Below are 16,919 nucleotides of genomic sequence, written 5' to 3' on the forward strand. Positions count from 1 at the left end.
ATTAGGTGAGCATCAATCGGTGCTTAGGCAGTGAACGGAATACCTTGGGTTTCTCCCACAAGTTCACCACTGATTCGATCAGGAAACAAAAATCATCCTAAGAGTTACTTTACCGAGTTACACATTTGAAAACAAGGATTTGGAAGAAAGATGCGTAGTCTACCATAACAGCAGTTTTGGCTTACAAACCTATAATTTATAGTCTTCTACACCATTAATTCCACCTTTTTGAGAAGGATTCCCCCCCCCCCCCCCCCATCCCCCCCCCCCTTTTTAAACAGAAACATCTTGAATGCACCTTCTGGATGTGTTTATTGCATAGTGATACGGAGAGGCAACAGCAGCTTTTCCAGTCATTAAAAAATGGCAGCATGAGGATATCGCAGATACTGTTTGTAGGTTCCATCCATCCTGTCCTCAGAAGATTGTTATTCAAACGTTACTGAACCACATGAAAATCCCCCTCTCTTCCAAAGCTCTGGTGGCCTCATGGAATATCACTTTTACTCCTTTCCAAGATAGTGAAGTAAAGGAAATTTAGAAACGCCCTCCCAGTTTTACACACCTGGGCACTAAAATTACTTGAGTTACTTCTCACAGTATTAGAAAGTCTATTGCTACTTTCCAGCACACAGGTTTTTATGACAATATAACCATACAGCGACAACACCTCTAAAGAGCCCTTTTTTTCCCCCTCCTCGCACTTCTAAAGCTTATGTAGATATAAAGAAATCGGCCTATTTCTAGATTTCTGTATACCGCTCCCAGCTGATTTCAGATCAACTGCTTTAATAAGAATGTCAGGAAAATATTTACCATGGAGGTAATCAAATAAAAAAAAAATCATACTGGATTGTCAAACCAGATCAACTGCTTTAATAAGAATGTCAGGAAAATATTTACCATGGAGGTAATCAAATAAAAAAAAAAAATCATACTGGATTGTCAAACAGTCACTTCAGTTCGGGCAGGCATTACAGCCCTTTAAGTACAGTAAGTGATTTTAAGGAAGGTTTTTGTACAACACTGTTACTTAAAATGCTCATAATAAATTTTTGTTAATGTTTTTGTTCATTAGACTCTCCTAACAGCAGCCAGGAAACTTTTAGTAGTCTTGTGTTTCTCTCAGTTTCAGCAATAGAAAATAAGCTTCATTTTTCAGGACAATTGTAGAAAAAAAAAGGTTCAGACAGTCCTACTTTGGTATCAAGTTTTGAAGACACTTTTGCTGACCTCCACTTTCAGAAAGCATTCAAACTTTAACTCAGATTTGACAATGCCTCCCTGAGCCAGATCAGAATACTTCTCTTCAGATTTTCATTTATTTGCTCACAACTTAGATTCTGTTGCTTATTTGAGAAACAATTTGGAAGGCATCCTAACTTTGCTCTTTATTAAAAAAAAAAAGCATCTCAATTCAGCAGTTTAAATGCAACAGTCTTCACAAGCTTCTGATACAAGGGTAGGCAGAAATCAGTAAGATGAAGCATACTACTTGTCTGTTTCCATTTAGTCAATCCATATGGTTGTGTATGTGATACTTGAAACACTTTGACAAATTATGAAGTGGTAGTTAATGGAGACAGTGAGCATTATAATCTATACTCCAAGGAAACGAAGCACCAGAACTTCAGGAACACTTGGGTAAAAGCTTTTATCCATCTGCGTGGAGGGCCAACAGGTAAGCTACGGCCTATGCAAACAACCCAACTAGGGATACAGAAAGTAATTAAATAAAACGCATGATTTTTTGGGCTGTGCTTCCATAGGATGCAATATTTTTCTTTAATTGTCAGCTTTTTTTTCAAGAGCTGTGACAAATATGCTAATGTCAGAAGCAGAGGCAACCTACAACCAGAGTCGCTTGAATTTACAAACACCAGGCTCAAAAGAAATGAGAAGCTGGATGTTTTAGCATCATACATCTTCTCTCCTCCATATCCCAGTGTACTCCACTACATTATTCTTACAGTAACACGCTGGTTTTCCTCAAGGAGTGTATTTACGCAGTGAAGTTGCATTTTTTTCAAGTTTTAGGGTTACTAGGATTCTGCTTTACATACTGTAAAGCTCCACAATATTCTCTGTATTGCTTAAGCTGTAATTGTGTAGACATAAAAAGACCGTGCCTATACCATGGAGAGAACAAACTTCATGGAAGTACCTGAAAAACTACGTGTCCAAGACCCATTAGAAGTTTACTGAAGAGTGAAAATTTAAGATAATTTTTTAAATAGAATCTGAAAGTTTAACTTGAGAAACATTTTGTATTTTAGTTTCTATTTTGTCCACTTTCTGTGTAAAGCCATAGAACCATGGTTTCAGGTACACCTTGAATACATTTTCTGTGGAAAAGAACAGAAGTGATCTGACCTCAAGAATACTGGCTGTGAGTTTTGCAGCTTTTATCTTCACCAAGAGCAGACATCTTGGGGGGGAGTGGGAAATACAATAAAATAATTTAGTCTAAACAATAATCAGAGATGCTCCTAGCTCAGAGAATATTAGAATAGACTAGACCATTTCAGTTGGAAGGGACCTACATCTAGTCCAACTGCCTGACCAATTCAGGGCTGACCAAAAGTTAAAGCCAGTTGTTAAGGGTATTGTCCAAATGCCTCTGAAACACTGACAGGCTCGGGGCATCGACCACCTCTCTCGGCAGCCGAGTGGGAAATACAATAAAATAATTTAGTCTAAACAATAATCAGAGATGCTCCTAGCTCAGAGAATATTAGAATAGACTAGACCATTTCAGTTGGAAGGGACCTACATCTAGTCCAACTGCCTGACCAATTCAGGGCTGACCAAAAGTTAAAGCCAGTTGTTAAGGGTATTGTCCAAATGCCTCTGAAACACTGACAGGCTCGGGGCATCGACCACCTCTCTAGGCAGCCTGTTCCAGTGTCTGACCACCCTCTTTGTAAAGAAATGCCTCCTCATGTCCAGTCTGTGAACCTCCCGTGCAGCTTTGAGCCGTTCCCACACGTCCTGTCACTGGACACCGGGGAGAAGAGATCAGCACCTCCCTTGCCACTTCCCCTCCTCAGGAAGCTGTAGAGAGCAGCTTTGACATAGGAAATGCAGGAAAATGTGTTTTCTCTAAACAGATCCATCAACTTAAGGCCTAAAACAAGTTAAATTTGTACTTGTTTTCCTTATCTTTTTAAATAAGAAAAACAATGAATGGCAAATTCAGGACTTTGGATTCCAAGAGGTTCTGGAAGCTACATAGCAAAAGTAAAAGAGTGATTTTGAAACAGCAAGATTTCTTACCTCATTTACTCTTACAGAACTGTGAGAAAATAATTTTGAGTTCAGAAGTGAGAATTTTTCCCCCCCAAAAGCTCTTAATGAAGCTCTTCATTCATTTAACAACAAGCTACAAAAATTAATGTTGTATTTTGTTTAGAGTTGCAGCTTTTTCAAATCTTCTTTCCTCCCAAAATTTGGAGTAGGACCTTTTCTTTGACAAAGCCAATGCGATCACAAACTGTCAAGGAATATTTCATTCAAGATACCAGCAAGGTTCTTCCTCCCTCACCGAGCACACGGCTGAACACGACAAACAGCAACATTCTACGAAAACAGCACTAAGGATGATAGCGATGGTGAGGCTCTACATTAGTAGGGAAGATTCGTACCAACTCTCCCGCTACTTTTCTTACCCGTCATTCCACTGGTCGCTTGCTGCCTCTTCTGCCACCAAGATATCATACTCTTCAGCAGCATACTTCTCCCAGTCAGAGACCTCTTGGCTTTCACCTTCACCATCCTAAACAATCACATTGCAAGTTATACAAAAACGTATTAATTGTTGAGCATATAGCTAAAAAGACTTTTAAAGCTTCCTACTCACCCGCAACATAGAAAATTGATCCTTCTGTTCATGGTCAAGGTATTTTTCAATGTTGAAGAAAGTATCAAAAAACACATTTGTCAGCTTACATCGCTTTAAGTCATGCAGAGTAATTTTTCCTGTAAAGATTACGAGATAAAGTATCATTTAGATCTGAAATGATCCTTTCTCCAAAAAGGAGGAATGTTATTCAAAAGTTAAGTCATCATTATGCTCAAGAACATTCGCCACTGATGCTCAACGCAATGGGAGAGAAGCGGACAGATGAAATACACACCTAGAGAAGTGTCCTTCAAAGTGGACAAAACTTTTAAATGTTTCGATTTGTTACTTGCTTTAGCTGTCATCCTACTGTTCTTCATTATGTTGGAGTGAGATGCCACCTACCTCCCTTAGCTATTAAAAAAATCGTTTAAAGCTAATTGTCTAAGCTTCCTCAAGAGAGAGAAGTCTCGAGTGAGCTAGCCATTCCTTCCCAAGAAGCGCTTGGCTGGCAGGTAGGAATCTCCTCTGGCAGTGGCCCTTTCTCTTCCCTGACTTGAAAAGACAAACGTATGACAGAGATGACAGTGTGTGACTGTGCTTCGTGCAAATTAATTTTTCATAGAGACTAGTTTGCCACACTTGTCCAGCCTGATAAATATTTACTGCTTGAGAGGAAAGCTAAAGGCTCAGAGGCATTTTGTTTGTTTGTTTTCTATCAAGTGATACTTTAAAGACTCAAATCAACTGATCCCTTAACTGTTAGAAGTATTTGTCAGGTTGCTCAGAAATGTTACCTTATTTCAAAGTTGAATATTAAGCTTCTGCAGAAAGACTGACAAATACCAGACATACAAGGAAAGACAGATGGCTATCCTTAAAACTCCCCTTTATTCACCTTAAATATGGCCAGCCTTCTGTTGTCAATCAAAGAGGCGCTAACTGCAGATGTTATAGAACAGTTCAGTAAAAGCCAGACTTAGAACAGTATTTCCTCAGCGTACTGTCCCGGCCTCTAACAAAGTATAACTCAAGGACATCAGAGGGAAGCAAAATCTGAACCCCATTTGGAAATGGTTGCCACACTTGTGTCTGTCGCCATCTGAAGTGCCTTAATGTATTCTGCCTGGCTTAGAGCTGATGCTCCAGAACGACACAAATCCCTCATGGCACCTGTGTCGTATCTGTCAGACCCACACAGATGTCAGATGTATTGGGCCATCTCAAGTGGCAGCGACTCTCCACAACCGAGCAACTGATTTGAGTCCTAGTTATATAAGCTCCCAATTTAAGTTCGACACCTATATTTGGTTCGTTGATTTGCTTTCCAGTTTCCATTTATTGCAGTGGGACCTTCGACACCTAACACTCATGTAGATGCCTACGTTGTCTCTCAAAGACCAACAAAAAAAGAATGCAATTGAGACAACTAAATTCAGGTCTCTACAAATTAAAGAATTTGCTTTTTGGTACACAGAGCATCCTGTAGCAAACTGTATCACAGTTTAGCCATAAATGTATGAAAGTGCCTTCTTTTGTTTCAAATCTACCAAGTGAAATGTAATTTTTATGCTGCTAGTTTTTGTATAGGAGAGCGACTGAAGAATTTTTTTCTTAATCCGCCTTTTAAATGCCACCCAGTTTTTATAGAAAACCATCAACCCTTCACAATTGGCTTTCATTTTCATTGCCCTAAATAACACTCATCTTGGTTGTGTTTCACAGTCTGCTTTTATCATCTTCATGATACAGAACAGATACACCAATCTTGTTTCATTTGAAATGCAGAACAGAAACATTATTGCACATGTCTGCCTTTCAGAAGCATAATGTACCAGACTGGAAGGGAACCCCTAAGTTCGGGAGGATATCGTAGGCAACCCTATAACAAATGCTTTCCTCGGAGCTTACTTCACCTCATCTTAAACGCTCCCCACCCCTCACGCATTATACAATGTTGGTTTAACACTTCATTCTGCTGATATCTAGGATTGAGCTTCCAGCTGAAACATACTTAACAGTCCTTTTTCATTTACACTTTTGTTCATCTGCCTTTAGAAATGTGTTTTCACCTAGCAAATCTATATTAGCTTGGTTTAAATAAGAATATGAAGCTTTAAGTTCTAGTTTTGAGCTATTTCAATTCACTGAGCAAGCAAAAATGTCTCAATAAAAGACAACTGCCTTTTAAAAATAAAATTAAGTTTCTTGTAATTTAAATATTCTTCACACTAGAAAGAAGGTGGGCAATAAGCAAGACTATTATTAATTGATTCTCTAAACATAATTTTATAGACAGTGAACAGAACCACCTTCTGACACACTCAACTAAAGTGATACTTGAAATTCAAGTAGGAAAAACTCAGTGCTTCATCTAGAAGTGTCTAAACGTGAAACACTAGCACAACATTACATTTGCTAAACAAAAGCATTAAATAAGATGGTCAACGATTTTCTTTTACCATGAAAGATAGCAAACATTAGTATATGCCATAGAGGTTGCTACTCCTATCAAACACTTCAAGAGCAAATAGGCAAGTTCTAAACTTACTGCAATGCAGAGTCTGTGCAGTAATAGCAACCAGACTGTATGCCAAGTCCTTTTACACACTGAAATTCACCTTAAAAAGCATAGCCGTAATAAGGGTTATTAGTGCTAACTGTGGTCAAGTGTTGAGACATGAAGTTTAGATACAGGCTGACCTCAGCTGTGTTGAGTTCAACAAATCCCTGAAGACTAATCCGTCATGACTACAACAGTTTTACCAACTTGAGACAAATATCAGAAACAGCATAGAGGTAGAGGCCACGAACATGCAAGATACTACTCTTCAACACCACAGTAATATGTTTACTAAGGCATGCAAAGATATTTTTAGTATTGAGCAGCACAGAAGGGCAAATATGAAGTGAGCATCATGCTCACGTCGTAAGTTTTTTTCAGGTGTAAAATGTAAACTCAAGTTTCATCAGCTAAAGATCATATATGTCAAATGCAGGGGGGTAGAATGCATGTCTACAAAGGTTCAAATGAATGCAGAAAATAGCCAAAAATTAAGAAAAATTTAGTATTCAGCTATTTTTAAGCCCTTTGACATTGACCTGAATTTCCTAAGGGCATCTTAGGCTTCTAACCTAAAATAAGTCATTACTAATCTACAGAGACAAACACTGTTTAGAAACTGTTCCCTCTGAAGAAATCTCAATTAAGTGAGTGCTGGAACAGGTAAGAGGCAAGCGAACAGAACAGTCAAGAGCTTTTCTTGAGCGCATCACCTCAGCCAGATAGTGACAATATTTCATTTAAGACTAAACATGGCTACAAGCCCAAAATAAAAGCCTACAAGCAGTTGTAAAGCAGCATATGAAATTTTAGTATGAAAATGAATGCCTGCCTGCTATTGGAAGACCATTCAATTAATAAGCTCTAACAGACTTTAGAGAAAAGACAACCTAAAGGCACATTCTTTGTATGACCAACTGAGTGCTCTTAAGGGTGCACTAACTCCTAATCCAGAGAAACAGAAGTTACAGACGGAAAAGGATTTTATTACCTTCATACTGTGGCTTCACGAGATCCAGCATCTGGCACAAACAGTCTTCAAATGGCAAAGGTTCTATGGCCATGTTATCTAATTTCTGGCACTGCTCTTCATAAAAATACTCCAATTCATACATAGACAAAGCACCATCCCCATCAAGATCCATGCAGCGAAACCAGTATTCAATGCTGAAATCCAGTAATTAACAGCAAAGAACTGTTTACACAAACTTATTACAGAATTTTAAGAAGGTATATTGAGTGTTTTAAAGGCTACGCTCCTTACAGATGCAAAACTAGACTTCAGACTACATTCCATAATGCCACAGGAAGTAATTAAACAACACCTGCTGTGGTAAGAGTTTCTGGTATTTGCTATGCCATACATTACTGCATTTGAAAACACACTTGTTAATTGTGGGTGGGTGAGGGAGGAGATGACAAACACGTGCCTTTACATAAAAACTCAAGGGACCAATGAAAAATTGAATTGTGTATCAAAACCCAAGTTCTTTTTTCATATTGAACAAGCCAGTGACATGTCACACAACAGGTTTCTTATCAATATCCTATTGCTAATGCTACCTGTATAGTTTCCCAGACACTGGCATCATGAAACAACTGCAATTTCCTTTATCTACGGCCCTGTCTGTAAGTAGGCCACACAGAGCATATGGAACAATAACAATTAGCCTCTTAAAAGTCATTAAAGTAGACTTTTACAGCAGCAACAATAGGAGACACTGAGAAATATGAATGATGCAACGAACTGGGCCAGCTTTCCACTCATGTTTTTATAGTTTAGCTTCTTCCATCAGAGTTCCAGCTGAGCATCAGTGGTCCCCATTTAAGGACTGGAAAACCAGTAAAGTCAGTCTTTATTTCTGTTAAAACATAAATTCATTCTTACCTAGTTGGTGTCTTCTTGTCCTCTTCAGATATCAAAAACCAGACAAAATCAGCATAGCTAATTTTCCCATCTTTTTGTGCTTTTCTACCTCTTGAAGGCCAATGAGGAAAAAGAGAAAATTTATTTTAAAACACCTAGCTTTTACCAACCAAAATTAAGGATTATTTTCCTTGGTGCTACTAACTGTTTGTTTACTCCTAAACGATGCAGTGTTTGTAAGGTGACTTGTCACAGACTACTTTGATCATTCAGGATAAGGAGCTTGTGTGCTTTGTTCTGTCTCTACTGCAATGGGTAAAGAGGAAAGGAGCAGCTGGAAGAGGAAGGCAGCGCTCTGTCCAGAAGGACTTACAGCTCTCCTTCCTGGGCAGCAATACCACTGCTTAATTGTTAACAGAAGAGGTATCTCAATTCATTTTAAAAAATATTATATACAAATACACCTGCTTTTTAGAATTTCTATTCAGGTAGAAGTGATGAGAACTTAAAACTGTACAGAACTCCACTAGCTGAAAGTGTTGGAATGGAAATACGAAGACAAAAGTGAAATAGAAACATTCAGAAAGTAAGTGTTTGTGGCAAGAATGTAATTGTTTGTTTCTACTCTCATACCAGAGAACACAGTATCCAAATACGTTCTGAAGACACATGGTCAATCTGTCTAGTAAAAAGTCAGGTAGGCAGGTCCTACACATTACATTTAATCCCTAAAATCCATTTTTTGCTGTTTTATCCTCAAGATATCTAGAAAAATATAGTATATGTTTTGTCTTGCCCAAAAAACTCTCATAAAGGAGTAGGCTTTAGACATGCCTGCCAAGTGTCATTTCACTCATTTCAGCTTTTTTTATTTCTGTTTATCAGTCACTTTCTAGCTGCAGATATTATGCTAGCAAAGTGTTTCAAAAATGAGTAAAATGCCATAAATACACAAGAGGAAGTCAATCCCAGTGGGAAAAATGAAGAATGACTGTCAAAAACGTGAATTAACTCAACTGGAGGCATTTTTGTAAAGTTGTTGATGCAATAAGCATTGATTTTACAAGTAGTACTGAAAAGCCCAATTCCTTTTGAAAATTTTATAGGTTTGAGGGATGGAAAAACAACAATGCCAACATTTTTTCCCTTCCTCATTCCCATCCCTGCTAAACCATACAATATCCAATGGCAAGTGTTCATATAGGTAAAGAAAGGAGAAGAAAGAACTTGGACTGAGCCAAAGGTTCCAAGAGCACTCTAGTACTACTAGATTTTAAACTACAATACTAAATCTTGAAATTCACTGCTCCATTTCAAGGGGAAGGCATTTTTTCTGGGAATATCACACAATTTAACAAGCAGATATTAAACTGGATTTAGATCAGCATACAAAATAAGTACCTTGTTACTGCTCCTGAGAAGATCCGCTCTATCATCCTATTTGAAATTGCTGTGAAAAAAGGTTTAAAATAGTGTCAAGTATATACAAGTTATTTTTGCTTTCTATTGTCTAGTTGAAGAGTTTACTGGAACCCTCATATATACACATCGGTGAGAAAGATCAAGTGTAGTGCTCAGTAATCCCTTGAGTCCTCTTGGAGAGGATCACTTAACAGTGTCTCCAAAGCAAAGCTAGAACCAACCAGCTTTGAATTCAGACTCGATACAGGAATAAAAGTAATAAAATTGGTTGATTAATAAGACAGCATTTACCAGTTCTTTGACAAGTAAATCATGTTTTCAAGTGCCATTACATTTTATATGACCTTGGTTTTGGCAAAGAGCCAAAACAGAGTTGGCACATTCACACATAATGAGCATACCTAATTGATTCTGACATGGGTCTATTTCTGACATGGTTCTGATCCATGCTTCTATTTTGAAACCATTTCAGGGATTTTCAACACATGTCTTAACTGAGCACTACCTCTGTAAAGGATATTCAATTTATCCTGAAGAATTTGTGGACGGTACTCAAAGCGGCACACGATACTATTCTCACAGAAGAATTACTTCTCATTATTCTAGCTCTGAAACATTTTTTCAGCATTGTAGAAACATTGATAATGAAAGCAGGTGGTTAACCATTTAAATAGTTCATCTGTTTTATGTACTTATGGTGATGCTATCACCGTATTATTCTAGTAAGGACACTAGTCCCTACTTAATATTTATCCCCAGAACTGCAGGACAGACAGTTTGTTTCTGATGTACGTGCTACTGCTGCTGCTGATCTACTTTTGAAACACTGAAGTTGTTCAACCTTCTCAACAACGACTACATACTTTAATATTTTCTTACTACACATAAGTGTTTGATCTTGTCTAATTTTAGACCTGTGACAGTACAAAAGGAAGGGATTGATGAAACCAGATTATCTAATTTTGACATGCAAAAAATAGTTTAAGACTAAAGTTGGGTTATCATATCCATTTTATGCTCTTATTTAGTCTAGTTCTCATTAAGCAGCAGCTGTTAAGCTTTAACTAATATTCCACGGTTTAAAGGATGCGAAACTAAATTGCAAGTGGCATCGTATCAGTTCTGCTTCCTTTCTATAGTGTACTAATGCAGCAGAGCAACCACTCAAATGAAAGAAGCTTTCCTTCCTCAGTGTCCTAAAGTGTAGTCAGACTTCAGAAGGCAAGTTTTCAGAAGCAATCAATCAGAATTGTGTTTATTCTTTTTTTTGTGGAATAATATTCCATAATTACTTTGTGCTTAAGTAAGCTTTCCAGTCCTGAAGGGAATACTTTTAAGATGACAATGGACACAAAGCATCCAAAACCACCCAACAGTTCCAAACAAGATACAAGAATATTTGAAATAGGTACAAGTGTGCAAGACTACAGAATCACAGTCATTGTATATTGTGAATGCAGAAAATGTAAAGCTGCTAAATAGTATTAAAACAAAATCTACTGTAGCTGAGTTAACAAAACTTTAAAATAAGCAAAGTACCTGAATGTATGTTTGCCTTTCTTTTCTACTCTTTCCATACCTTGCCATAAGAGCCATGCTACTTGAATAATATCAGTAAAATGGATTGTTTCCAAGATAACAACCCAAAACAGCCAAATGCAGCCATTTATAATATACCAAGACTTAAATGATTTTTTTCTTTTTAGATGAAGCCTACACACTTACAAAACTTATTTCCTCCTCTAATTCTTTGCCAAGATCAGAATTCAAATTCAGAATTTTCTTCAAATTTGGTAGTGCTAGACACAAAGCAGCGTCACAGATTACTTGTCCTGCTTTATTTCACTGAGTCAGCAGGATCAGCTATAGCAACAGACTCATGAACACTGGCCTTGGCAGTTAACCACTTCCTTGGGTGAAAGTTTACAGGTCATTTAATACACGTAAACAAAAGGTGCGTCATTTGTCATACCATGATCATTATGTCGAGCTAAATCCTTCCGATCAATATAGAGGTCATGGTCTGTATCCAGCTCCCAAAATTTGCAATAGATAACATAAAAATGTTCATATGAGAAGTACTCTGTCAGCTGGTTAATATCAGCTTCCTCTTCCAATAATGCCACATTCTATTATCAGAAGGATAAATAGAACATATTAAAGAATTTGTAAGACATTTGTTGAATGACCTGAGTTCTCATAACCAAGTTAATATCTAACGCTATTTCAGTGGAACAATTTTTATCTTCAGAGAGAGTGCACACCATGCAGCATGACAGCAAAGACTGAACACACAAAGTAGAAAACTAATGTGTCCATAGAAGAATGATGAGATCATCCAGACTTCTACAGCTCTAGATAAAAGATGACATTTAAACATATTCTAGTGTATGAGAATTAATGCAATTGAGCCTTCACTAGTTTTTGGAAAAGGAAGAAATGCTACTTATGTTACTCCCTCAAGCATTTAGTTAATGCAGTTTTTAAACTTGTAGAAACATCTGTCTTGCAAAATTTTAGATATTATGTACCTGCAAAAAATTGCTTTTCCTGAGCTCGTTACAAGTTATTTTCCCAGACCAGGACCTATTTACTGTATAAAATATTCTCTGTATAACCTGCAAAAAACAGAAAATGGAAAGGTGATCTTAGGTGTGCTAACTAAATACCCTCCCAAACATTTATCAAAGATAAGTCTTAGCTCAGCTGCCTTACAGAACTCCATCTTTCCCCTATTTCTATTCTTCTCGTTACTTAGCAGGTTGATGCTTCTCTTATATGTCATATTACCAAACCATTTCTAAATCTATATCTAAACTCATCTTGATAAGTCTTATTTCAATGCTGCAGCACCCATACCTCACACAGCAAAGTTGCCAAATACTTGTATGGTATCCAGAATATGTCTATTGGTAATTTCACAGCCTCCCAGTCTTCCACATCTACAGGATATCATCTAATAAACCTATTAATATATGCTATTACTTCAGATTTAAAGGCCTATATTTACTATAAGAATATTTTACTTCATAAATGAAGTTACAGAAATAGAATTGGGACTGTTTAAGAATCAGAGTACAGGGGGACATGTTACTACTTCTGAAGTCCGCAAATACAACAAATCAACATTTGACAGAAATACTTCCTGCTGGTGCAGAGAGAATACATTTTTCCCCATTTAATTTTATTCTATTTAAAGTTACTTGAAAAAACCAAACTGTTAGTAGTATTAAAAAACACTATGCAAGAAAGATGACTAGTTCTTGTGCCATGACTGATATTGGAACCAGAAACAAATCCGTTCAGCTGAGTATCCAACACTTTTGTTTAAATCAGTTTTACACATACATTATTTTGGTAAACTCACCCATTCAGCATCATTTGCTTAGTTTTAGTTTACAAACATAAGACTTTAAAATACGTTTTTTTTCTGTTTCTTAACTGAATTCAGTATTCCCCTCAATTATTTTGACTTAAGTCAACCAGATATACATTTCAAGTCAGTCATTCACCACTAACAAAAGCAGACAAAAAAATCTAAACATATTACAAACTATAACTGCTTAATTGGAGATTGATTATACCTGCTAATTAGCAAGACCAAATATTGCGTGTAGCGTTTCATTTGCAACACAGTAGTTACTAGCTAAAAGAACCATCTCTTCAGGAAACCTTTTCCCCCAAATAAAATGTCTTCCAAACTAAAGACTATTACTTAAGTTTTTATCACTTCAGACTAATTGCAGTAAATCAATAGTTTAAACAAACCAATCATTTCTAAATTACAAATAAAAGAGTAATTTATTCATAAAGTTTTAAAACAAAGCTTAAACTGTAGCATGCAGCAAGCTCTGCAGCTCTTACTTTGAAGAAGAACAGCTGGTTCAATAAATCCAGAAAGGAGAATAGACTAGCCTACTTCTGAAACTTAATTAGCTCAATTCTAATTGTGAGTTTAGGGAAGGCCCATTTTTGGCTTATACTACAAAGCAATTTTTTCTAAAAAGGTTTTGCCTTAGCTTTGCAACTTAATCCATCTGCATGTCATTATCTCATCTGTTATACATTTAACTGGTCTAAAAATAAAACCAAAATTGAATGTTTGCTAAAGACAACTGGGAACAGACTTAAAAAACTGTTTTCTAAAGTGAACCGAAGCAGAGCATAAGCAAATTGTCAGAGAATTGCCTTCTTCAGTATGCTGCACAGTGGTTTGTCAGAAGGGAGAGGAAATGGTGCAATACAAAGATTACAATTTCAAGAATTCATAGTTCAGATATATACATAACATACTTGCAGATTAAATGTTGTATCTCATTTGTCAGGGCAAACGTTTTTAATATATTTCAGCTTTATCTTGGACATACGTACCTAACCTTACCACTAGACTGACCAACCAACCTATACTACAGCCTAGCAGACAGAACTGATTGCTTCCACAGTTGAACACGCTTACAAGACACTTGCTTCACTAAAGAGATGTATGTAATGTATGTATGCATACACATATATATACGTATGCATATACAAACAAACACAGCAGAAGACTGGACCATTTAATCTGTAACTGGAAGTCAGCATGAACAGATGTTCAATCTTAACTGCAGTGCTTACAAAATCCTTTAGATAAAGCTTCATGTAGCAAGGTAAACCTAATTGAATACAGGTATGAAATGCCTTATTTCATCTTAGAGAAAACGATCTATAATTATTAGTAATACCTTGTAGGACAGAATTTTAGAAGACTGTATTGGGCAACAGTTACTCCGTGCTAAAATATGACAAGTAAGGGCAGAGAGTCCTCCTGCCATTTCTTGATCTGCAGAACAGTATTCCAAATATTGTTGCTATATTCATAGCAATACTAGTTTACTTTTGGGATTTTTGATTAAACACCAATTTCTGTTGAAGACTACACTACATTTGGTTAGTGAAGTACTGGCAGTGCTAATTTATTCAATATTGCTAGACTCAGGCCTACTCAAATAAGCTGTTCCTCCACAGAAAAGCAACTGGAAATGGCAGGACATTTTCCCTCCTACAGTCCTTCAGGACAGGCAGCAAGCTTTCACAATTTTAAGCAGAGCAGGCTTTGATACAACCCAGAATCCATTAAGAAAGAAAACTACTCACGGGCAGAACACTTCCTTCAGTCGCATCTGACAAGAAAGTTCTGGGAGCTCATGTAATCATTCTAACAAAAAGCAAAACCTAATGCAGCAGGACATATAGAGACTGCTAGCCTATCAAATAAGAAGGACATGAGGAACCAAAACCAAACGCTTTCAGAAAAGCTTCCACAGTTTTGGTCTGGGTCCAACTATAGGCTGGATAAAAGATGATCAACTCTGCATGTTTTTTGTTGGAGAATATTCATTAAGATATTTTTCACATGCACAAAGAAAGTGAACTGAATGTCATTTTGAAGAATTTTAATCTTTTGAGACTTCAGTGGAATCGGCTGTCTAGGCTACAGTCGAGAAAATTTGATGTCATTGATTTTTCCCTTGGGTACAGAAAGAATACTTCAGTCACATAACCCTAGGAAGAGAGAAACGGAACTTTTCATGTATGAAACCTGCTTAGAAGGAAAAATACCCAGAGAGGAAAGTGGCAGCAGCTTCAATATTACCATTATTTTACTTAATACTGAACATAATCACGTTACTATAGATCTTTTGTCCAAAATTCCATTTAATTAAACCCAGAGTAAGGTCAAGATTCTAATGAGTACAGTCTATAGCCACCATCAAGTGTTTAAGATAATGGTCTGCTCTTCGTTTAATGTTCATTAACTTATACTACACTATTACAATTCGGTGTTTCTCTTATTAGTATTAAGTCCAGCAATTTCTTCTAAATGTTAAGAAAAACTATGATGCTTAAGAAATCGAGTCTTTCTTCACAAGATTTCTAGTTATGTAGAAACAAAGACTGACAGCATACTCAACTCTTCTCAAGGGACCAAGATGCTCATACATATTGACTAATCTTAATCATTTTGATTTTCCTACTTAGTTAACAAAAAATAGCTTTCCAAATAAAAAATATCGCTTACTGTGGTAATGTACCGAGAATGAAATTCAGATGCTTCTTTTAAAAATGATAGGCCAGGATGACTATTCACCACATCCTACAAAAAAAGGAATAACAATATCCCAAACAGTATTCATTAGTGACTATATAAAACTATTAGCACAGAATAGCACATCTGCTTCCTTAACCAAAACAGTTCAAGTTAACTACCACAATCATTAATGATAACTTAATTTAGAACATGCTTCATGTAAATAACACTGCTAACTTTTTAGTAGCTTGTAATTCTGTGGCTGACTACGATTCAGTAAAAGCCAATTTAGGTTTTATTCATTCATTAGTAAAGGTGGTGGTTGCTGCTCTTTGAGAGAAACTGTATTAGGTCTTGAATTCATACGCCACTTTTCCTCTGCCCGCAAAAAGGCCTCCTTGACTTAAATAACTTCAACTGCTTTTCTAAACCATAAGGATTCTGATACATGTGCTATTCCTGCAAGCAATTTTAAATCCATGCATCTTACTGTAGCTCTTAAAAAAGACCTCACCTTTTATAAAACGATTAACTGTAAAATAAGTCACTCCCTAGCATCTCAGTGGACCATACGAAGTGAGTTACACTAAAGATTACCAATAAGCTTTAATGGAGACCATGAAAAAGTATGTTTAGCTCAAAAAAAAAAAAAATCAGGGCTTTGCCAGCTCATCATTTTGTTGTGTTTCCAGAACTAGTTTCAGTTGCAATTTACTTGTAAAAAAGGAATGAAGTCTTCTTGCACCAAGTAGTTGCATCCAGGGTTCATTAGAAGATGAACAAACTTTGCAGCATCATCATAGCAGGTCTGAAGTATTCTGAAATGTAAATATTTCCATTTAATACTCTACACAGATAATTGCTCATGCTACCTTGTACGGGCGTCCTAGAGCAAGGCCTATGAAACTGCAACCACAAACATTTAATTCAAAAAGCTAATTACAAATGTCAAAGTACACTCCAAGTGAACTTATCAAAGCAGTACTGTCTCATACATTTATGTTAAAGGAGGTGGGTACACCGTGTTATTGGTTAGATGAAAGGACATTTTTCAGTTAGAACTGGAAGGAGAACTAGAAAGAAGAAAAAGCATTTTGTCCAGAACTGGCATCTACAAGTTAGGGCCATGGTTTTCACTTTTCCCATAAACAGACAGGCT

At 36.7% G+C, this 16,919-nt stretch overlaps 1 protein-coding gene across 2 annotated transcripts in view; it reads right to left on the minus strand.

Annotated features, from left to right (window-relative positions):
* Positions 1 to 16,919, minus strand: part of PPP2R3B (protein phosphatase 2 regulatory subunit B''beta) — a 35,438-nt gene that overhangs the window by 2,337 nt on the left and 16,182 nt on the right. Inside the window, exons 4-12 of one of the 2 annotated variants that reach the window (XM_009281347.2) lie at positions 16,476 to 16,578; positions 15,752 to 15,826; positions 12,225 to 12,311; positions 11,666 to 11,822; positions 9,673 to 9,721; positions 8,293 to 8,382; positions 7,396 to 7,571; positions 3,860 to 3,978; positions 3,669 to 3,775 (exon numbers count right to left, since the gene is read on the minus strand). In XM_009281347.2, the coding sequence (XP_009279622.1) occupies positions 3,669 to 3,775; positions 3,860 to 3,978; positions 7,396 to 7,571; positions 8,293 to 8,382; positions 9,673 to 9,721; positions 11,666 to 11,822; positions 12,225 to 12,311; positions 15,752 to 15,826; positions 16,476 to 16,578 (963 nt within the window). The remainder of the gene's footprint in view (positions 1 to 3,668; positions 3,776 to 3,859; positions 3,979 to 7,395; positions 7,572 to 8,292; positions 8,383 to 9,672; positions 9,722 to 11,665; positions 11,823 to 12,224; positions 12,312 to 15,751; positions 15,827 to 16,475; positions 16,579 to 16,919) is intronic. The other variant, XM_009281348.2, reaches the window with a different exon arrangement.

The sequence above is a fragment of the Aptenodytes forsteri genome, unplaced genomic scaffold (genome assembly GCF_000699145.1).
Source record: "Aptenodytes forsteri isolate BGI_AS27 unplaced genomic scaffold, ASM69914v1 Scaffold212, whole genome shotgun sequence".
In the NCBI taxonomy this organism is placed as follows: domain Eukaryota; kingdom Metazoa; phylum Chordata; class Aves; order Sphenisciformes; family Spheniscidae; genus Aptenodytes; species Aptenodytes forsteri.